Consider the following 21805-nt stretch of genomic DNA (forward strand, 5'->3'; position numbering starts at 1 on the left):
CTCCCTTAGATCCCTCCCAGAACCTGGAATTCCAGAGCACACGGGGCCAGGGCACCTTTGTACCCCTGCTCCTCACTGGCTCGGGTCCCACCCACCCCCTTCTCCCCGCCCCATGCCCGGGTGGAGCCAGCTGCCAGGGCGCCAAGACTCCCAGCCCTCCCTCTGTGCACGGCAGAGCAGAGACCAAGGGAGGGCTCTGTGCCGGCCCCGATGAGGACGCTGCTGACCATCCTGGCTGTGGGATCCCTGGCCGGTGAGTGCCCATCCACCCTGTGGTCAGATCTCCCCCATCCTAGGGGCCAATGATCAGGGTCATCTCCCCAGCACCCTCCCCAGCTCCAGCATAGCCAGTTTCAGTTTCTTCCCTGCTAGGGCTGAGCAGGGTGCCGGGTGTCCATGGAGAAGCAAATGTCCAGCTTAGGTTGCTGGGGGCAGGAGAAGGTGCCTCAGACTCTGGGTTCTTCCAGGGACCCAAAGGACCCTCAGGTCTCAGGGAATATAGTCAGCTGTCTGAACTGGGGGTGCTGGATCGCTGCACCTCAGTGAATGGAGAATTGGCCTGGAGGAGGCAGACATCCTTTGGTCCCTCAAATGGTGCTGGCACGGGTTGTACCATCCCTTCTTCTGCCTCTCACCTGGCACTGGCCTGACAGGGGAGGCGGAGGAAGGACGGGGGAAACAAAGCTTGAGTTCTGCCGTTGCCTCCCTCCATGCCCCTGCAGGGCCTCTTTGGTCCCTTTTGTTATCATAGATCTGAAAGAGCATTTTCTCCTAGAGTGGGCAGGTCCGCTACATTAATAGGTCTTAAGACACAGGACCCACTTGGAAACAGGGCTTAAGGGCATAGTGTTCAAAGCCAATAAAGTCGGGGGGGAGCTCATTGTGCAGAACATTACATGAGACCCTAGACTCTGTCTCTGCTCTCCTGATGCATTGCGTGAAATTCAGGGAACTTCCTTAGGAAGTCAAAGCATAGTCCCGCTTGAGGATGGTGAGCAGGTGTGTCCTCAGCCAGGCCCTCTTTGCTCAAGTGCAGGACGAGGCCCACGAAGGGGAGAGCTTCCCACCCCCTCTGCCGCTGTCTCACCCGGGCTGCCTGTGTCCCCAGGGCTCCCAGCTCTGTGGTGCTGCTCCAGTCTGCTTCCCAGCATCAGGCTGGGCGTTCCAGGAAGATGTGAGCCCCCAAGACATGTTCCTTTAGACCTCCAGCCATACTGGTTGGAAATCCTAGAGGCTCCCAGCCCTTTGAGATGGAGGACCCCCAGGAAACAGCCCTTAGGAGACCGTCAAGGGTCAGTTCCCTCGCGCTGCACACCCCGGGCCCTCACTCCCCCAATCTTAGGCTGACTCCAGAGCATGTGGAATTGTTTCTTGTTTGTGTATTTTACCTTAGCTTCCCAGCTGGTTGACAGAACATTGTTTTTCCACATGAATGTGAAAAAACAAATTGCCTTTTATAAATCCGCCAGGCTGCCAGGCTCCACACAACACATGTCTCCCCAGATTTCGCAATATAGACTTTCACCCGGGAAGTGCCGAAGCAACACAGGCTGAGGAATAGATGATGGATTTGAGGAGGAAAAGGAGCAAGGAGGGCGGGAGAAGAGGGAGAGATCTTGTTAGTCCCTGACACCCCTAAAAGAGAAGGGTGGGCCGAGATTCACTTATCCCTCTTCAGGAAGCTAACTGCAGTTCCCTCCTGACAAGTGGTGCCAACCTCCATGTAGCCCAGGGTCCTGTGCCTTGGCAACAATGCCCCCACCTCAGCCACCAGCCTCCTCGCAACCCAGATGGGCCCTCTATTTCCCACCCAGCACACTGACCTCAAGCAGCAACCATTCCCACTGCAGACTCTACCCCAAGCCCTGATGGAGCCTGGCCTCTCAAATCCCACCCTCACCCTCCTGCCCTGACCCACCACCCGACCAGAAGTCACTGTTCAGGTCTGACCTTGACTGGACTCGTCTCCTCAACTTTAGACTCAGCCCTGAATCCAGGACCCCTCCCTCCAGAACTGACCCCAGTTCCACCCAGCCTCACATCCAAACAAGATGTCAGCTACATCCTGAGGCTCCGTGGCACAGCCGTCAGCTTGGGTAGAGGCAGTAGACCTCCCCGTGCCATCCTTAAGGCCCCATTCTGGGGACTCCAGGAAGCCTGAAGACATTTTGCAGCTGCTGGGCCAGAACCCAGATTCAGAGAGGAGGGCAGCCTTCGAGGTTGTGCAGCGAGGAGGATGTGCAGCGGGGTGGGGCCGTCCTTCCCTGACCCCACCGGTCCTTGCCAAGCCTGAGGACCCCTCTTGTGTGCAGAGTTGGAGTAGGGGCATCAGTAACTGTCTGCTCCCTCACACCTTGGGCCCGCTGGCAGTCATGGTCGTCTCTGTGGAAGGAGAGTCACAAACATATCCAAGACACACACCCAGGCCGCAAGGCCTTGACCCAGCTGGGGCTGCTCAACATTTTCCCACCTGTTTATTTCCCACGCCAGCCAGCCAGGGCCTCCGAAGTAGGAGCCAGCTGCCAGCTTGGGCCGCCATTTTCCCACAGGCTCTTGCTCTCCACAGCCCAACCCTGCTGGGCTGAGGGAAGGGTTTTATAAGTTAAGGACTCTTGGTTTACAGTGCAGATTGCTTCAGAGGCTGCAGCCCCTCCCCAGCCCCTTCCTTGAGGCTCAGGCCCTCACTGCCCTTCCCTTACCATAAGCAGAAGTGGGCTGGGCAAAGACCTAGCCTGGAAGAGAGGGCTGTGAGCTCTTCAAGGGCCAGCTTCTCTCTTCCTCTCTCCTCTCCTCCTCCCTAAATTCATCCTTTTATCAGGTGCTCAGGTCCCTAAAGCCCCCCATCCTCATATAAACGGGTGAACAAGACAGCCCCCCTCCCTACAGAGCAAATGTCTTCCCTTCCCAGGTCTCCTCCCTTTGGACTCAACACATGTACCGAGGGGCCTATTAGACACTAAAGCCACCCGCTCTATCTGTCCCACAACCAGTCTGGCACTGGGATGAAAATGGTAGGCTCTTCACATCCTAACTGTGATGCTGGGCAACAGCTCTCTCTGAGCCTCAGTTTTCCTCATTCATCAAATGGGGATAGTGATGGGGGCACATTGTCGTGAGGATTTAATGAAGGAAGGGACTTGCCTGAAAGAGGCCATGCACTTCACAAATGCCAGCGGCTGCTGTTGTCATTGTTGTTTGTCTTTAGGTAAATCAAACTATTTCCATTTTAGAGATGAGGCAATTGAAGTTCTCGTTGCTTAAACAGCTTTCCCAAGGTCACCCTGCCCATGTGTGGGCTCAGTCAAGAGTCCTGCCCCCTACAGATTTCGTGCAAGATGTCTTTGCTTTCGAGAAGCCAGCCTGGTGTGAGGGCAGGGATTGGCTCAGCCAGCGGAGAGACTGGAATTCACAAGCGCCTCCTCCACCATTGCTTCGACTTGAGGCAAATTACTCCTTACACATTTTAGTTACATATCTCTAAAATAAGGGTGAGGACACCAACTTCAGGTTGTGTTAAAAAGTGAGTGAGATACAATACCAAGCATCAATGGGGATATGGAGAAATTGAACCTCTCGAACAATGCTGGTGGGAATGTAAGATGATGCAGCCGTAACATCCTGGACAATATTTAAGACCCTATCACTACAAAAAATTTAAAAATGAATTAGCCAGATGTGGTGGTGCACGGCTGTCATCCCAGCTACTCAGGAGGCTGAGGTGTGAGGACTGCTTCAGCCCAGGAAGTCAAGGCTGCAGTGAGCCATGATCGCGCCACTGCACTCCCACCTGGGGGACAGAGCAAGACCCTGTCTCAAAGACAAAAGAAAGATGGTGCGGCCACTTTAGAAAATAGTTTGACAGTTCTTCAAAAGGTTAAAGGTAGAGCTACCATATAACCTACCAAATTCCAGTCTTAGATACATATCCAAGACAACTGAAAACATGTGTCCACTTAAAAAAATGAACACGATGTTCACAGCAGCGTTATTCATGGTAGCCAAAAAGTAGAAACAACCCAAATATCCTGATGTGTGGATAAACAAAATGTGGTATATCACATAATGGAATATTATTCAGCCCTGAAAAGGAAGTACTAATCCATGCTACCGTAAGTGTGAAACTTGAAAACGTTATGCTAAGTGGAAGAAGCCAGCCAAGGCTCTATTTATATAAAAAGTCTAGAGTAGGCACATTCACAGACACAGGAAGTAGATTTGTGGTTGTCAGGGGTTAGGGGAGGAGAAGAATGGGAAGTGACTGCTAATGGGTGGAGTGACTGCTAATGGGCATGCAATGTCTTTTTGGGGTGCTGAAAATGTTCTGGAATTAGATAATAGTGATGATTGCACAACATTGTGAAAATACTAAGAAACCATTGGACTGAGCACTATAAGGTGGGGACATTTATGGAATGTGAATCACAGCTCAATGCAAAGCAAAATGGCTGAGAGTGGATGATTGGTTAGAACAGTGTGGGAAGCATCCCCTCTCACTGGCCCATTTGCAGAAGACTGGGCGCTGGGGTCTCCCTGCCCCCCCACCAGGCTGACATCTTGAAAGCAAAGGCACTTTGCATGAAATTTATATGGGATAGGACTCTGACGGAGCCCACACATGGGCAGGGTGACCCTGGGAAAGCCCTGCTTACCCTCCTCCCTCCCTCCTGCAGCTCATGCCCCTGAGGACCCCTCAGATCTGCTCCAGCACGTGAAATTCCAGTCCAACAACTTTGAAAACATCCTGACGTGGGACAGCGGGCCGGAGGGCACCCCAGACACGGTCTACAGCATCGAGTATAAGACGTAGGCTTCTCTCCTGACTCCCCCTCCTTTGACTGTGCTCTGAAGCCAGCCCTTCTCCAAGGAATTCCCCTGCTCTCCATATGTTCCCATCCCTCCCAGATGAAGCTTTGCTCCTTTGTGTTTCTTTTGGGGAGGGAGAATAATATAACGGTAAAAAGTACAGGTGATAGGGTCAGGCTGCCTGGACTTAAATGCCATCTCTTGTGTGTGTAACCTTGGGCAGTCAGGTGACCTCGCGAAGCCTCAGTTTCTCCACCCACAAAGTGAGGACAATGGTAGCACCTTCATCACAGAGTTTTTGGGTGGGTTAAACAAGATAAAGTCATTAGCACTTGTGCCTGGAAAATTATAAGCTACCAATAATTGTTTTATTATTATTCGTGAGACCAGGTCAGCTGAAGATGCACCCAGCCCCTCTAGCCCACGCTCCTGTTCCTACTCCTCTGCCTCCCATGCAGGTGAGGAGGGGTGGCCTGGGCTCAGGAGTCCTCAAGCGTGGCTTCCACTCCTGGTCATGCCACATTGCCCTGTAGCAAGTCACTTCCCCCTCTCTGAGCCTCATTTCTCTCATCTGTAAAATGGGGATAACAGGGCCCACATCAAAGGATTATGGTGATGACGAGCTCAGAATGTGGACTCAGACTGGCTGGGTTCAAGTCCTGGCTCCCCACATGCACACTTCAAACACGTGGGCAATTTACTTCTTCGAGCCTCATCCTCTTTATTTGAAAAATAAAGAGAATAGACTGGGCACCGTGGCTCGCACTTATAATCTCAGCACTTTGGGAGGCTGAGGCAGGTGGATCACTTGAGGTCAGGAGTTCGAGACCAGCCTGACCAACAGGGTGGCCATACTGTCTCTACTAAAATACAAAAATTAGCCGGGCATGGTGGTGCACTCCTGTAATCCCAGCTACTCGGGAGACTGAGGCAGGAGAATCACTTGAACCCCGGAGGTAGAAGTTGCAGTGAGCCAAGATTGCACCACTGCACTCCAGCCTGAGTGACAGAGCAAGGCCGTGTCTCAAGAAAAAAAAAAGAAAGGAAGAAAGAAAGAAAAAGAAGAATGCATATGCCTCAGAGAGTCATTGTGAGAACAAAATGAGATCATTCGCGTAAAGAGCCTGGGCCACTGAACGTGCTAAGTAAATATTAGATCTCCTTGGCATTATTAATAAGCCACAGTCCTAGTGCTGGCCTTTTCATCACTACTGTGACTTGGCCCCTTCCTGGCCCGCAGGTACGGAGAGAGGGACTGGGTGGCAAAGAAGGGCTGTCAGCGGATCACCGGAAAGTCCTGCAACCTGACGGTGGAGACGGGCAACCTCACGGAGCTCTACTATGCCAGGGTCACCGCTGTCAGCGTGGGAGGCCGGTCAGCCACCAAGATGACTGACAGGTTCAGCTCTCTGCAGCACAGTGAGTTGGAGCCCCTGTGGGTTTCAGGGAAGGGGAGAGGAAAGCGCAGGTGTTTGCGGGATGGGATGGCCTCTTCCCCTCTGGAGTGGGTGGAGGGCCCAGAAGGGGCTCTCTGCAAGGGGAGGGGGGCAGCTGAGGATGTGGCTTTTAGGGAAGGCCCCCGCCCCACCAATTGCAGTGTGTCCCTAGCAGGTTTGTTGATTTTTCTCCACCTCCACCCCAACTTTCCTAGTTCAGACCACACTTATCTTGCCCTTCGACTGAGGTCAAGGCCACCTAATTTGTTTCCCCAACTCCCCTCTTTACCACCTCCTCCAGCCCATTCTCCACAGAGCATTTAGAGAGAACTCCTCAACACATAAATCCCACCTTCTCTTCTCAGCTTAAAACCGTCTGGCAGTTTCTCATGACTCTAAAAATAAGATCCAACTCTTTGCCACGGCCCGCGAGGCCCTGCCTACCCTGGTCCTCATCTTGAACATGTCTTCCCAATGCATCAAGCAGCCAAGCTTCTGACAGTCCCTGCCTCGGAGTCTTTGCTGCTCCTACTGTCTGGGGGCACTTCTGGGCTCTTCACATGACTGGTTCTTTTATAGTCCTCATGGCTCAGCTTCAACATCACCTCCTAAGTCAGCGTCCCCACCTCCAGCCCTGATGACCTGATTTCAGTAGGCCACCACCTGTGATTCTCTATTGCAATACAGGGTTTATTGTCTTCATCACTCAGATCACACGCTGTAATTACTGTTTGCTCACACATGTTATCATCTGCCTCCCTCTCTAAAATGTGAACTCTAGAACTCCCTGTGTGGGCAGCAGAATCCACTGCATTCCCAGCCCTCAGCATAGTGCCTGGCACACAGAAGATGCTCAATAGCCAGACGCGGTGGCTCACACTTGTAATCCCAGCACTTTGGGAGGCTGAGGCAAGAGGATCACTTGAGCCTAGGAGTTCAAGACCAGCCTGGGGAACACAGTGAGACCCCATCTCTACAAAAAATTTAAAAATTCGCCAGATGTGGTGGCACACACTTGTAGTCCCAGCTACTCAGGAGGTTGAAGTGGGAGGGTAGCTTGAACGCAGGAGGTCAGGACTGCAGTGAGCTGGGATTGCCCCACTGCACTCCAGCTTAGGTGACACAATGAGATCCTGTCTCAAAAAAAAAAAGATATTCAGTAAATGAATGAATGAGTGGATAGCAGTTGCTGATATAGTTTGGCTATGTCCCCACCCAAATCTCATCTTGATTTGTAGTTCCCATAACCCTATCTTGTGGGAAGGACCCAGTAGGAGGTAACTGAATCATGGGAACAGTTTCCCGCATGCTATTCTCGTAAGTTCTCATGAGATCTGATGGTTTTATAAGGGGCTTCCCCCTTTGCTCGGTTTTCATTTTCCTTCCTGCCACCATGTGAGGAAGAACATGTTTGCCTCCCGTTCTGTAAGTTTCCTGATTGTAAGTTTCCTGAGGCCTCCCCAGCCATGTGGAACAGTGAGTCAATTAAACCTCTTTCCTTTATAAATTACCCAGTCTGAGGTGTGTCTTTATTAGTAGTGTGAGAATGGACTAATACAGTTGCCAAACTCCCCACACAAGATAATCATGTGATGATGATTTTATAGTCACACATAGCTTTTTAAGAAGATAAAAAAATAAAATTAAGTAAAATATTGTTTTTTTAACCTGGCTTGTTCAATGAATTCACATTCATTGTAGAAAATTTGTGAAATATAGACATATACAAAGAAAAATAAAAGTCACCCAAAATAATCTTAACATTCTAACATAACTGCAGTTACTAGCAGCTGTATCTACTTTGCAATCTGGCATTGCTTTTTTGTCTTAGGTTCTTTTTCCCCATATATTAGTATCATGAACATTTGCCCATATCATTAAACATATTGCACAACATGATATTTCACAGTGCAAAATGATCCATTCTAGGGAGGTACTCTAATTTACTTACATATTTCCCTTTTGGAGGACATACAGCTCAGTTTTTCAATTTTATTGGCATCACTGAAATAAACATTGTTCTGACTCAGATATTTTCGATCTTGGAGGCCAATGGATCATTGAGGTATTTTTACAAATTAGATTTAGGGTAAGTGAGGTCCGTGAATCCCTGAAGTTGGATGCAAGATTTTTGTATATGTACATTTTGGAGGGGAGAAGACCCACAGCATTCATCACATTCTCAAAGGAGTCTGTAAACCAGCAAAGGTAATTTGGTTATTTGGAAAATTCCATCTTGAGAGAGACAGAAGTCTTCAGCCTGACCTTTGAGGCTGCATCAATAGTATTAGGCCCCAAACATTTTTTAGGATGTGTAGTTGATGTCATTGACATCCCCAAAACTGTCATACTCAATAGATGAGGGAAGAAGGGTGTTCCAGGCTGACTTAAGGTGGGGATGCAGGGGGCTGGGATGTGTAGGAGCAAGCCAAAAGCATGACCAAGCTACAGGACTGGTGCCCCTCACCCTGGGTTCTTCTCATCCACCTTTGGTCATCCCTTTGCCAGCCTGAAACCCAAACACCAGGGCTTGCAGAAACTTTTCTCTTTTTACTGTTTGTTTAGCCGATGCTTCCAGAAGCATAGCTGGCATTGGAGTGGAAGGAGAGAGGGAACAGTCATTTTCCACTGTCCAGGGTAGCCTCAGACACTACCCACCAACTCTGACTTTTTCTTTTCTCTTTTCTCTTTTCTCTCTCCCTATCCCCAGCTACCCTCAAGCCACCTGATGTGACCTGTATCCCCAAAGTGAGATCGATTCAGATGATTGTTCATCCTACCCCCACGCCCATCCGTGCAGGGGACGGCCACCGGCTAACCCTGGAAGACATCTTCCATGACCTGTTCTACCACTTAGAGCTCCAGGTCAACCACACCTACCAAATGGTAAGTGTATGTTGCACCCTGGTCTTTCTCTGCCTAGGAAGCCTCTTCCCTCTCAATTAGATCTGAGTTGCTTTAAGAAAAAAAGGGTACACGTTATGTAAATTAGCGTTTCCCAAAACATGTCCCTCGAGAGGCTCCTTGAAGCCTGGAAAACATCACAAATGACAACCTCTCTCATAGAGTCACACACACAATAGCATGCTAAAAACTCTGACAAGTCCTGCAGAACCAATACTCCACTATCAATTTGTTTAATACAACTTCTCCCAAATTTATTTCACCAGAGAAGCTACTTTTTTTGCATAATATTTACATGGTTTTTTGTTTAACACCTTCTCACATCCGGGGGAACAACCTCTATTCATATCTTCGGATGTTCACATTAGAAAATGCTAGAATCAATTTCTACTGCTGCAGTAGTTCTCCACTATTTGCAGGAACTATATACAGGCAATGTGGAAGGATGAGTAATAATAAGAGGTGGAAGGCAAGGGCATAAATTCTCAAATAATATATGAATTATTTCTTTTCATATTCAGAAAATATTTGGTACCCCCTACCCTCAGCATGTGCCACCAAACCACAATTCAGTTAAATGAATGTTTATTTCCTACTTTATGGTTTCTGCATGCAAGGAGCTTATAATCTAGGGAGCAAAGAGGGAGTTAAAACAAGAATTCAAATAGCTATGGGTAGAGAAAAATATGAGTATTGGGAAGTGGGGTAGGATGTCATTGCAGCAAGATTTGTAAGGCTTCCAGAAAACTTTTGGGAAGCCAAAAATGACATAATATGCATATATTATCTGGCATGCCGCAGAAACCGGTACTGGCTTCCAGAAAGCCTAATATGTATAATATGCATATTATGTCATTAATATTCATATATCACCTGGCATGCCACAGAAATTGGTATTGGCCTTTTGGAAGTCAGTACCAGCCTGGCCAACATGGTGAAACCCCATCTCTACTAAAAATACAAAAATTAGCCAGGCATGATGGCAGGTGCCTGTCCCCAGCTACTCAGGAAGCTGAGGCAGGAGAATCATTTCAACCTGGGAGGCAGAGATTGCAGTGAGCTGAGATTGCACCACTGCACTCCAACCTGGGTGACAGAGTGAGACTCTGTCTCAGATAAAATAAAATAAAATGAAATAAAATAAAATCATTGTCTGCTAATTCAACATTTTTGTCATCAGGGTCAGTCATTATTGTCTTTTCTCTTGAATATGGGTCACATATTCTTTCTTTGTATGTCTAACAATTTTGAAATGTATCCTGGGCATTATGTTGAAATTACTGTAGATTCTGTTATATTCCTCCAAAGAGTATTGGTTTGGTTTCATCCAGTTTTAGCAGGCAATTAATTTGGCTGAACTCCAAACTCTGAAATTTCTTTTTTTTTTTTTTTTCAACTTTACCTGTACTGCTTGGAGTCTACCCCATTCATGCCTACTTTAGGGGTCAGTCAGGGATTTGAGCAGAGTTTATACACAGAGTTTGGGCCTCATCTACGTTCTCTCCTGTCTATGGTTTCTCCTCTCATTTTCCAGCTGCTGTGATTATTCCAAGCCCTGCCTTTTGGGTATTCAAGACAGTGAGAATACAGGGTTTCTATCTAGGTTTAACCATCCCTCAAAGTGTAGACTGGGGTCTACCTTCAGGCTAAAAGACAGTAAAAATTGGAAATGTACCCATTGCCAGTTATCCTTTCTCCAATATGTGCCCACTTTTATTTTCTTTCTAATGCCTGTAAGTAGTTGTTTTTCATTTTGCTCAGAATTTATAGTTGTTATTTTGGGGATGTTTGGTCCAATATAAACTGTAAATTACTTGGATTAGAATGAAGAAAGATCAAATGTGGAAATGGAAGAGATAACAGGGTGGGAAGTCAGAAGATTATTATAATGGTATACGTTGGAAATGAGGGCCTGAACCAGGATGGAGATCGTCAAAAACTTGGGGAAGGGGAATCAGGGCCTTTGTAACTCTCCTGGAGTTGTGTCTCATGATATGTAATGTGTCCAGTTTCAACCACATAAGTTCTACAAAACAATAAGTTAAAAAATTTATTTATGTACTTCTTCACTCACTGTCACCATCACCCCCAGAAACATACACAAAAGAAAACAATAATTTACCCTCAACCTTGGCCTCCATGTGCCTGAAAAAGAGAAGGCAGAGCTGAAATACAAAGAGCCAAAGAAAAAAATTCTCAGCTTTTGAACTCCCGAGATCACAGGTTCTGGCCCTTTAAAGGAAGGTGTCTGGATCACCCAAGATATGAGAGGGGATTTGTCCAAAATGGCTTCAAGGTTTAGGCCCTGGAGATTAGAAGAAGAGTGATGCTATTACCAAAATTAGAGAATCAAAAGCAGATTTGGGTTTGGGGTTTGGGATGGGGCCGGCCCCAGAGAGAGGAGGGCAGCATGTTTGGACGTGTTGACTTAGAGATGCTCACATGGTACATCCAGCAGGGAGCTGGCAGAGCCCATAGAAATGCTACAGCTCTTCCTGAGATAAGTTTGGGAGTTATCCACACATCGGTGCTCACAGCAGCCATGGGTTCAGATAAGATCACTAAGTGGCTGGAGAGTACGTGAGAGAGAAGGAAATGGTTGAAGAGCAAATCTTGCAGAACAACACTGAGGGGCTAAAACCAGTGAAAGACCAATCAGAAAGGTAGGAGCAGAGCCAGGCAGGATGACATATGGCAGCCACGGGAGAGGAGTTCAGGGTCAAAAAGGTGAGAGATACACAGAAGAACGAGAATCAAAACACAGGTCCAGCAGAAGGACTGGCAGATGCGAAGAAACAAGGGCTTTCTTATGCAAGGTAGGTGTTTACCTGAGTGGCGGGTATCCAGCATTGATGAGCCTGCAGAGAGCCAGGTGGGCTGCAGAGACAAATGAGTCTGGACTGGAAGCCAGGGACCAGGACTCTATTCTGTAAATATGGGTGAGGCCATCAAAGGCTTTTGAACAGAAGAGCATTATAATGAGATTATCTTTTAGAAAGATCCCTATAACACCAGGATGAATATGGAAGTGAACGGGGCAAACCCAGAGATGGATGAACATGAAAAAGGCTACTGCTAGAGTCCAGGCTGAAGGCTTGAGGCCCAATTAAGGCAGAAGCAATGAGGAAAGAAAGAAAGGAATGGGTGTTCAAAGAGTTTTCAACGTTTAACAAAGAAAAGGTGAAGGACAAGAAGAATTGGAAGAAGGAGGGATGGTGGGAGGGTGGGAGGGTGGTGGAGGTCATAATGGTAGCCACTAGTGTGTATAACGACTGCCTATGGACCAGACACTATTGCAAGTGAAAGACACATGTGCTTGGACACTGATTGGATTTGGGGATAAAGCAGAAGGGAGGGGAATGGAAACAGAGACTGAAGACAGACCCATCAGCACCAAACCAGAATCCAGGAGGAGAAGCGAGTAAGCTTCCTTGGGATCCATGTGGAGATTAGTGTGTAACACGAATCACGTTCTCTGTCCAATTCAGCACCTTGGAGGGAAGCAAAGAGAATATGAGTTCTTCGGACTAACCCCTGACACAGAGTTCCTTGGCACCATCATGATTTGTGTTCCCACCTGGTCCAAGGAGAGTGCCCCCTACATGTGCCGAGTGAGGACACTGCCAGGTGAGTTCAGCTGAAACCAGAGTGGGGTAGGGCTCCTGGATTCAAGTCTTGACTCTCCTCTTTCCTCCCTGTAACCAAGGTGAGACTTGGCAACACTCTGAAAAACCATGGAAGGGTTATCAGTGTGTTATTGAAGTCAATCTTTGTTTATCCATAAAAGAGTTGGCTGATGAGTTATCAAAGCAAATGTTTGATTCTCACCCTCCAGCCTATGTCTGGATTTCCCCTCTGACAGGCCTTGTATGTACCTTGGCAAAGCAAACTCACCTTAATATTAACCCAGGTGAGATATACTGGAGGGAAAATCTGCAGGGGGGGAAGCAGAGAAGATAAAAAGATCTCTCAATATCTCCCAAAGTCAAATAACAATAATGGTATCATGATAACTAGTGTTTCTGCAGTGCTAACCAGGGACCAGGCACAACCAAGGGCAAGCCTCATGAACAGTCTATGACATAGGTATTATTTTCATCCTCATTTCACAGACAAAGAACCTGAGGTTCAGAGTCGTTAGGTCATTTGCCCATGGCCAGGCACCTGTAAACCAAACACTTTGGGAGGCCAAAGCAGGAGGATCACTTGAGCCTAAAAGTCTAAGACCAGCCTGGGCAACATGGCAAAACCCTGTCTCCACAAAAAAATCGAAAACTTAGCTATGCATGGTGGCATGCCTCTGTGGTCCCAGCTACACAGGAGGTTGAGGCAGAAGGATCACTTGAACCCAGGAGGTTGAAGCTGCAAAGAGCTATGTTTGCACCACTGCACTCCAGCCTGGATGACAGAGCGAGACCCTATCTCAAAAAAAAAAAAAAAAAAAAAAAAAGTGACTTGCCCAGGGTCACACAGGTGCTGAGGGATGGAATGAGGCCTAATTCTAGAGGCCATGCTCTTACTACAGAGCTACTATAGAGATGGTTGGGTTTTTTGTAGTTTATTTTGTGTTTTGTTTTTGAGACAGAGTCTCTCTCTGTCACTCAGGCTGGAGTGTAATAGCACAATCTCGGCTCACTGCAACCTCTGCTTCCCGATTTCAAGCAATTCTCCCACCTCAACCTCCCAAGTAGCTGGGATTACAGGTGTGTGCCATCACTCCTGAATAATTTTTTTTTTTTTTTTTTTTTTTTTTTTTTTTGGATTTTTAGTAGAGACAGGGTTTCACCCTGTTGCTCAGGCTGGTCTTGATCTCTTGGCCTCAAGTGATCCACCCACCTTAGCCTCCCAAAATGCTGGGATTACAGGCAGCCGTCAACGCGCCAGGCCTAGATATGGTTTTGAATCATCTGCTTAGTGAGATGGTCCCTTCCTCTAGCACATTGAAACTTGATGCTCATCACAAGCATCATGATGTTTTTATTGGTGTTTCTTTTCATAGACAGATGGAAATGTATTGCTCAGAGCTGCAGGTTTAGAGGATGAAGGCGATGGCAGTGGATGAGGTAGATTTGGTAAAACAGTCTCCACCTTATCCTCACATTCAGATTCATGATGTCAGTAAGTGATTTCAGTTCCAGCCATGCCAACAATCAGAATAGAGTTGAGTTTGCGAGCTGGACATTGCGTGTGGCACAGTGGAAAGAGAAGTGCCGCATGAGGAATGAGAAGGCACAGCATTAGTCAGATGTCAGCCAACCACGTGCCTGGGGGAGTCACTCAGCCTCTGGGAGCCTGATCCCTCATCTGACAAATAAGGATGCTGATGCCTGGGCTGAGGCGATAATCCGAGGCCAGGCAGCTGCCAGAGCTGGGCCCTAGGAAATGAAGCTCTGGTCCTCAGGTTTGTTTGGAAACTCATTAGTTTTCCAAAGAGCCCACAAGAGACTGATTTCTCCACCCGAATCCCAGTGCACCAATTGGCAGGGGAGCTGTGTCTGATGGAACAGCCAACACTGGCCACTTGCATGGGGCATGCCCTTCCTGGGGCAATGGCTGCTAGCGAGCTCAGAATAGAACTTGGTGAGAGAGACTAGAAAAGGAAACTCACGTTCTGGGGCTGAGCTGGGAGCATTTGTATGATTTGTGAACCCCTTCCCCGGAATGTCCTAGACAAATCTCACCTGCTCCTGGCCCACCAGTTTTTTGACAATGTGAAGACCACTCCACCCTTATCCACAACAGCCTTCTGGTGCCTTGCCCTTACATGGTCTTGCCCATAATGGGATACCATTTTTTTTCCCCCTAAGACTGTAGCTACTTTTATATAAATCACACTTCTTGGTGGCTACTTCTTGCTAACATATAGAAGGCACCTTATTCTTAAAAATATATTTAAAACAATTCCTACATTTATTAGATTCTACTATATTGCCAAGCAAATAGTTGTGCCAAATGCTTTACATATATTATTTCATCTTCATTATCACATGTAACATATATTATTTAATCTTTAGAACAGTCCTGCAAGTTGGGTAGCATCATCCTCATTTTACAGAGGAGGAACTCTGGCTCAGAGAAGTTAAGCAACTTGCCCATGACCACACAGCTGCTCGGGTAACCTGGTTGATTCATCTGGTTCTGAAGGCTGGGCTCTACCCACCACTTTGCAATTTTGTTTACAGTGAGCCCCCTGTACTGCACACTTCTTCCTCCTACTTCCATTTCAGAGTGATGCATCCTGCTCTTGACCGTGTATCCTGACGTCTGCGTTACCCCCAGAATCCCTTTTACCTACCTCTCCGTAGATAAACAGGGAGTGTCACAGAGCACTGTCCCAGCATCTTGATGATGGAAAAGGCTCTAAGGGCCATCTCACCTCATATCCTAATCTTATAGATGAGGAAACTGAGGCTTCCTTGCAGAGTGGCAGGGATGATGAGTTTTAGAGTTACACATGTAACTCCACTGAGTAGCTGTGTGACTTTGGTCAGGTCACTTAACCTGTCTGGGACTCAGCTTTGTTATCCATAGGAAGGGAGCATCCCTATCCCTCTGTGTTGTGTTTTGATGATGCAGTGAGATAACATAGGTAGAGCACCCAGCTCTACACGGTCATATAGATCATGGCCCGTAGTAGGAGTTCAACCACCGCTGGCTACTGTTATTATTAAAGGGTAAACCAGAGAGGGTCGTGCAGCAGGAAGGATGCTCAGCATATCTGTGGCAAAGCCAGGCCTCTAACACTCTGTATTCCTTACTCTCAGGCTGGTGGTGTTTTTATTTTTCCATCCAGCCTCCCTATGGGTGAAATGGCAATGTACCAAATACATACAGTGTGAAATGGAAATATGTCAAGCCAGAGACCATTCCATGTCCCTATCCTGTCCTGGAATGTTATAGACATTCGGGTCGTGTCTTTTTCCTGGAGCAGAGATGGGGGTAACATGTGACAGGAGACAGGGTCTCATTGAAGTGGGAAGCTGACCCAGAGAGGCCCAAGCTCATGGGCTAGGGGAGGATCGAGGAGTGGGCTGGAAATAGAGGCTCCAGCAGTTCCCGGGGTTCACAGTGATCACCGAGATCATTGGAGCTATTGATTAACTCTCCAAGCTGAGGCCTCACAGCGGCCAGGAAGAGAGGAAGGGTAATTAGCAGGCCCCTGGACTGCAGGGGTCTTGACTCTCCGAGTCACCTTCCCTCTGTTGCAAACTGTCAGTTTTACCAAAAACTCCAACAACCTCTTCCTCCCTAAGTCCTTCGCAAGTCCCATGTGGACTGGTGACAGGAAGTGTGTCCTGCCTGGAACCAGCTGCACCCATCCCAAAGATGCTGGAACACAGAGAGAGGCTCGGATACTAGAGTCCTAGTCATCCCTCTCCCCTCCATTTTAGACAGAACAGTGCCTTCCCAGGCTCCCTTCTTGACCAAGATCTTCCCTGATGTCCAGCCCCTTACCTTGGTAGGGAGGTGGAGAGGACAGGCCTCCCTGTTTTCACCTCTCCCCTCCTTCTGCCTCTACCATACGAGGGAGGCAGGACTGCCCTTAGACTCAAGCAAGAGGGGCCCTTCCCTGTACCCAGCACTTTAGAAGGCCTTCTCTGGTCCTGCCCTGGCCATTCCCCTCCTTGCAAGATGAAGACTCCATACAACAAAGGGGACAGGTCCATCTGGATCCTGTGACCTCCTTTCTAGATCACATTGTGAGTACCTGGGACCCTGAGACTCTGTACATGTGGCCTGGAGCCTGCGATCTGTCCAGGCAGTCCTCCTTCGGGGGTCCTTCCTCATGAAGGCAGACACTGCTGACACGTAGTGCAGACCCTTGGCCCAAAGGATGACCAACAGGTGGCTATTTGTGGGGGTCATGGATGAGCTCGACCATGAGGGCTGGAGCATCTATACACATGTGCGTGAGGGCCCTGGCAGTGTGGGATGGAGCTGGGCTGGGCTGGGCTGGGCTGGGTGCCTGCAGTGCACTGCGAGCTTTCCCTGTCCCCCCATTTCAGCACAGTACCTAGAGAGGTCCAAGAACTCTGAATTAAAACATGGCATCCCAGGTGGTTGTGAAAAGTCTTTTTGTCAATGTGGAAACATAGAACATTTTATTTAACAGTGTAAAAATATAATTTGTAAATTCTGACTATTTAGATGTACAGTCTATGGACTTCCATTTGTGATCTTGCATTCTGAGGGTAAGAGAGGCTTCGACAGCCCAGTCAGAGAGGATTTGCAGCGTCCACATGTGGGGCCACACCCAACCGGGCCCCGGCAGAGCCCAGCCTCATGCTTCCTTCTCTGGCCTCTTTGGTTTCCCAGACCGGACGTGGACCTACTCCTTCTCCGGAGCCTTCCTGTTCTCCCTGGGCTTCCTCGTCGCAGGGCTCTGCTACCTGAGCTACAGATATGTCACCAAGCCGCCTGCACCTCCCAACTCCCTGGTGAGCCATCCCCCTGGGGCGGGAGGGAGAGGTCCAGGGGAGGACCTGGGCTCTGGGGTTTCCAGTTCTCCCCAAAATGCAGGGATCCACAGACAAAGTGGGAGATGGGCCTGCTCTCTCCCTTCATGGAGCTCACAGTCCCTCCTAAAGTCAACAGATGTGTGGCCCAGCAGGTCTCAGGATGCATCAGAGAGGGGCAGGTGATCAGGAATAGTGGACACGGAATAAAAAACCCACATGGCTTGGAAGTGTCCAGTACCAGGAGGGTAGTGTGGGACCTGAATGAGCAGCAAGGCAACGAGGGAGGAATGGTGGGTACCAGGAGAGCCGTGGCACTCATGCCCTGTCTAAATGGGCAGCCAGGCACCACCACGTGGGAATGCAGGCCCAGCACTGCCTGATCTTCACGTTTTTCAAGAGAAGCCAGAGTTTCAGATTATGTTGTGAAATCTCCCACTTTTCAAATATTCTGTTTTTTAAACAGATTTTTTTTTTTTTTTTTTTTTTGAGATGGTGTCTCACTCTGTCACCCAGGCTGGAGTGCAGTGGCATGATCTCGTCTCACCACAGCCTCTGCCTCCTGAGTTCAAGTGATTCTCCTGCCTCAGCCTCCCAAGTAGCTGGGATTACAGGTGCGCACCACCACACCCGGCTAATTTTTGTATTTTTAGTAGAGACAGGCTTTCACCATGTTGGTCAGGCTGGTCTTGAACTCCTGACTTCAGGTGATCTGCCTGCCTCAGCATCCCACAGTGCTGGGATTACAGGCGTGAGCCACTGCGCCTGGCCATTTTAAACAAAAAAATTTTAAATGGCAAAACTAAGTGTTAAGTGGAAAGCCTTTGTTGCAGCTCTTTTAGAATTTGTCTAGCAAGTGAAGACCGGAACCTGCCCCCTCCCCTAAAAAATAAAATAAAATGGAAAGCCCTACACCAGTCACACAAATCACATCAGCAGCCCCCACCTGATGCCAGTGCCGCCTCTGCTAGAGCAGCAAGGTCCACTGCAGAAGCCATGAGCTGAGCCACCTGGGGCACCCGGAGCCTGCTCTTGCCCATCGGAGGGACAGAGGAGCTCTGAGGGAGTTTTGCTGCATGTGCAAGTCCAGATGAAGCATTTTCTGTAAAGCTCTCCCAGTCTCTTCTGGTTCCTTCCTTTCACACCCTGATCCTGTATTAGGCCCTCAGGGAACCGTGGGCCAAGCAACAATGTGGGCCAACACCTCCAGAGCATGCCCAAGGCAACCCCAATTCCTGGTCATCTACTCCCTGGATTATCCGCCTCCTGGAGAAACCAGAGCCTAGATCTCTCTCCCTGAGATAACCGAGACTTCAGAACCAAAGAGCTGAGAGATCCCGTCCCTTCAGGGAGGCGCTTGCACCTAGAGGAGTCTCTGGGAAGCAGATGGGGATATGGGACAGACGCATCTTGAAAAAGCCCCCAGATGCCTCCCTATGGAGGACCTCACCCACCCGCATCACCAGCGGGGAGCTTGGGACATACCCTAACCACGGGGGGGTGACTGTTGTCGTCCCTGCACAGAACATCCAGCAAGTCCTGACTTTCCAGCCGCTGCGCTTCATCCAGGAGCACGTCCTGATCCCTGTCTTTGACCTCAGCGGCCCCAGCAGTCTGGCCCAGCCTGTCCAGTACTCCCAGATCAGGGTGTCCGGACCCAGGGAGCCCGCAGGACCTCCACAGCGGCACAGCCTGTCCGAGATCACCTACTTAGGGCAGCCGGACATCTCCATCCTCCAGCCCGCCAACGTGCCACCTACACAGATCCTCTCCCCACTGTCCTATGCCCCAAACGCTGCCCCTGAGGTCGGGCCCCCATCCTACGCACCTCAGGTGACCCCCGAAGCTCAACTCCCATTCTACACCCCACAGGCCATCTCTAAGGTCCAGTCTCCCTCCTATGCCCCTCAGGCAACTCCAGACAGCTGGCCTCCCTCCTATGGGGTATGCGTGGAAGGTTCTGGCAAAGACTCCCCCACTGTGACACTTTCTAGTCCTAAACACCTTAGGCCTAAAGGTCAGCTTCAGAAAGAGCCACCGGCTGGAAGCTGCATGTCAGGTGGCCTTTCTATGGAGGAATCCCAAGAAGCAAAATCATTGCACCAGCCTCTGGGAGTTTGCACAGACAGAACATCTGACCTGAATGTGCTAGACAGTGGGGGGGAAGGGACACCACAGTACCTAAAAGGCCAGCTCCCCCTCCTCTCCTCAGTCCAGATCGAGGGCCACCCCATGTCCCTGCCTTTGCATCCTCCTTCCCGCCCATGCTCCCCTTCGGACCAGAGTCCCAGTCCCTGGGGCCTGCTGGAGTCTCTTGTGTGTCCCAAAGATGAAGCCAAGAGCCTAGCCCCTGAGACCTCAGACCTGGAGCAGCCCACAGAGCTGGATTCTCTTTTCAGAGGCCTGGCCCTGACTGTACAGTGGGAGTCCTGAGGGGAATGGGAAAGGCTTGGGGCTTCCTCCCTGTCCCTACCCAGTGTCACATCCTTGGCTGTCAATCCCATGCCTGCCCACGCCGCACACTCTGAGGTCCAGCCTCAGACGGGTGCCCTTGAGAGAAGCAGAGGGAGTGGCACGCAGGGCCCCTGCCATGGGTGCGCTCCCCACCAGAGCAAAGCAGCATGATAAGGACCGCTGCAGAGGAGCTCTGGGGAGCAGCCTGTGTAGACAAGCGCGTGCTCGCTGAGACCTGCAAGGCAGAAATGACAGTGCAAGGAGGAAATGCAGGGAAACCCCTGAGATCCAGAGCCCCGCCTCCTAACACCCTGGATTAATTTGCCTCTCCTTGCCCCATTCCTGGCCAGTTTCACAATCTAGCTCAACAGAGCATGAGGCCCCTGCCTCTTCTGTCATTGCTCAAAGGTGAGAAGAGAGCCTGGAAAAGAACATCCTGTGGGAGGCTGGGCAGAACCAGAACAACCTGCACTTCTGCCAAGGCCAGGGTCGGCAGGACGGCAAGACTCTAGGGAGGGGTGTGGCCTGGAGCTCATTCCCAGCCGGGGCAACTGCCTGACGTTGTGCGATTTCAGCTTCATTCCTCTGCTAGAATGAAGTGAAATGCAGGTCCACCAGGGAGGGAGACACGCAAGCCTTTTCTGCAGGCAGGAGTTTCAGACCCTATCCTGAGAATGGGGTTTAAGGAAGGTGAGAGCTGTGGCCCCTGGAACGGGTACAGTAACACACTGTACTGACATCACAACTTTGCAAACTCTGCCTTGGGTTCAGCCCATCTGGGCTCAAATTCCAGCCTCACCACTGACAAGCTGTGTGACTTCAAACAAATGAATCAGTGCCCAGAACCTCAGTTTCCTCATCTGTAACATGGGCCTCATAACACCTACCTCATGGGGTTGTGGTGAAGATGAAATTAAGTCATGTCTTTAAAGTGCTTAATAGTGCCTGATACATGGGCAGTGCCCAATAAACGGTAGCTATTTCCTGCTGTGATTTTTTTTTTAAAAACTACATCACACAAGGAGTGACCCCTCCCCCAATTCGGATTGGCTTCAGACACACCTGGCATTTTCTCATGGGCTTAAATGACCTGGATTTCCTCAGGACAGGGTCTGGGGTGGGAAAGAGGAAGGACTGCAGGGCCTTCTAGAGACAGAGTTCAGAGACAAATGATGTGAAACCTTCTCCCTGAGATCGTAGGCAGAATCCATTGGGGGTGGCAGGGGTGATCTCAGATGGCCTCTGTCCATCCAGCCTCCCTGACCCCCGACAGAGGCACTGTTGCACAGACTGCTGTCATACCCTCTTATCACTGCATCTCAGGCGACCCCTACCATGAGGAAGCCAAGGTCCAGAAGGAGGGGGGAACCACCCGAGATCCCACTATTGAGGCTGTGACAGAGTTGGAGCACAAACCGAGGGCTTTTTGTCCTCATCGGGAGAGGAAGCTTTCCACGCCTGTTTGGATTCTTGGAGGATGAGACTAGTGGAGACTAAGAAGGGGAGCCCTCCTAACGGGGTCCCTAGAGACAAGTGCTCCTGGTCACCTTGCTCCCAAGTCTTTTTTTTTTTTTCCTTTTGGAGAAAGGGTCTCACCCTGTGGCTGGAGTGCAGTGGCATGAACACGATTCACTGCAGCCTTGACCCCCTGGACTCAAGTGATCCTCCTACTTCAGCCTCCCGAGTAGCTGGGATTACAGGTGCATGTCACCATGCCCAGATAATTTTTGGTATTTTTTGTAGAGACAGGGT

At 49.4% G+C, this 21805-nt stretch overlaps 1 protein-coding gene across 1 annotated transcript; it reads left to right on the top strand.

Annotated features, from left to right (window-relative positions):
• The first annotated feature begins 13 nt into the window (after nt 1-13).
• On the top strand, nt 14-21036 carry IL22RA1 (interleukin 22 receptor subunit alpha 1). Its single transcript, XM_023219335.1, has 7 exons — nt 14-253; nt 4671-4803; nt 6044-6222; nt 8950-9125; nt 12632-12770; nt 17460-17581; nt 19124-21036. Exons 1-7 carry the CDS (start codon nt 211-213, stop codon nt 20030-20032), a joined length of 1701 nt encoding a protein of 566 aa, XP_023075103.1. The 5' UTR covers nt 14-210; the 3' UTR covers nt 20033-21036.
• The last annotated feature ends 769 nt before the right edge of the window (nt 21037-21805 follow it).

This window comes from Piliocolobus tephrosceles, chromosome 1, assembly GCF_002776525.5.
Source record: "Piliocolobus tephrosceles isolate RC106 chromosome 1, ASM277652v3, whole genome shotgun sequence".
Taxonomy (NCBI): Eukaryota; Metazoa; Chordata; class Mammalia; order Primates; family Cercopithecidae; genus Piliocolobus; species Piliocolobus tephrosceles.

Excerpts from the sequence above, each read along its gene's own strand:
- IL22RA1 (XM_023219335.1), top strand. The coding sequence starts at position 211 with ATGAGGACGCTGCTGACCATCCTGGCTGTGGGATCCCTGGCCG. Across the intron at positions 254-4,670 it reads GGCTGTGGGATCCCTGGCCG|CTCATGCCCCTGAGGACCCC; the intron begins GTGAGTGCCCAT and ends TCCCTCCTGCAG. Across the intron at positions 6,223-8,949 it reads GTTCAGCTCTCTGCAGCACA|CTACCCTCAAGCCACCTGAT; the intron begins GTGAGTTGGAGC and ends CCCTATCCCCAG.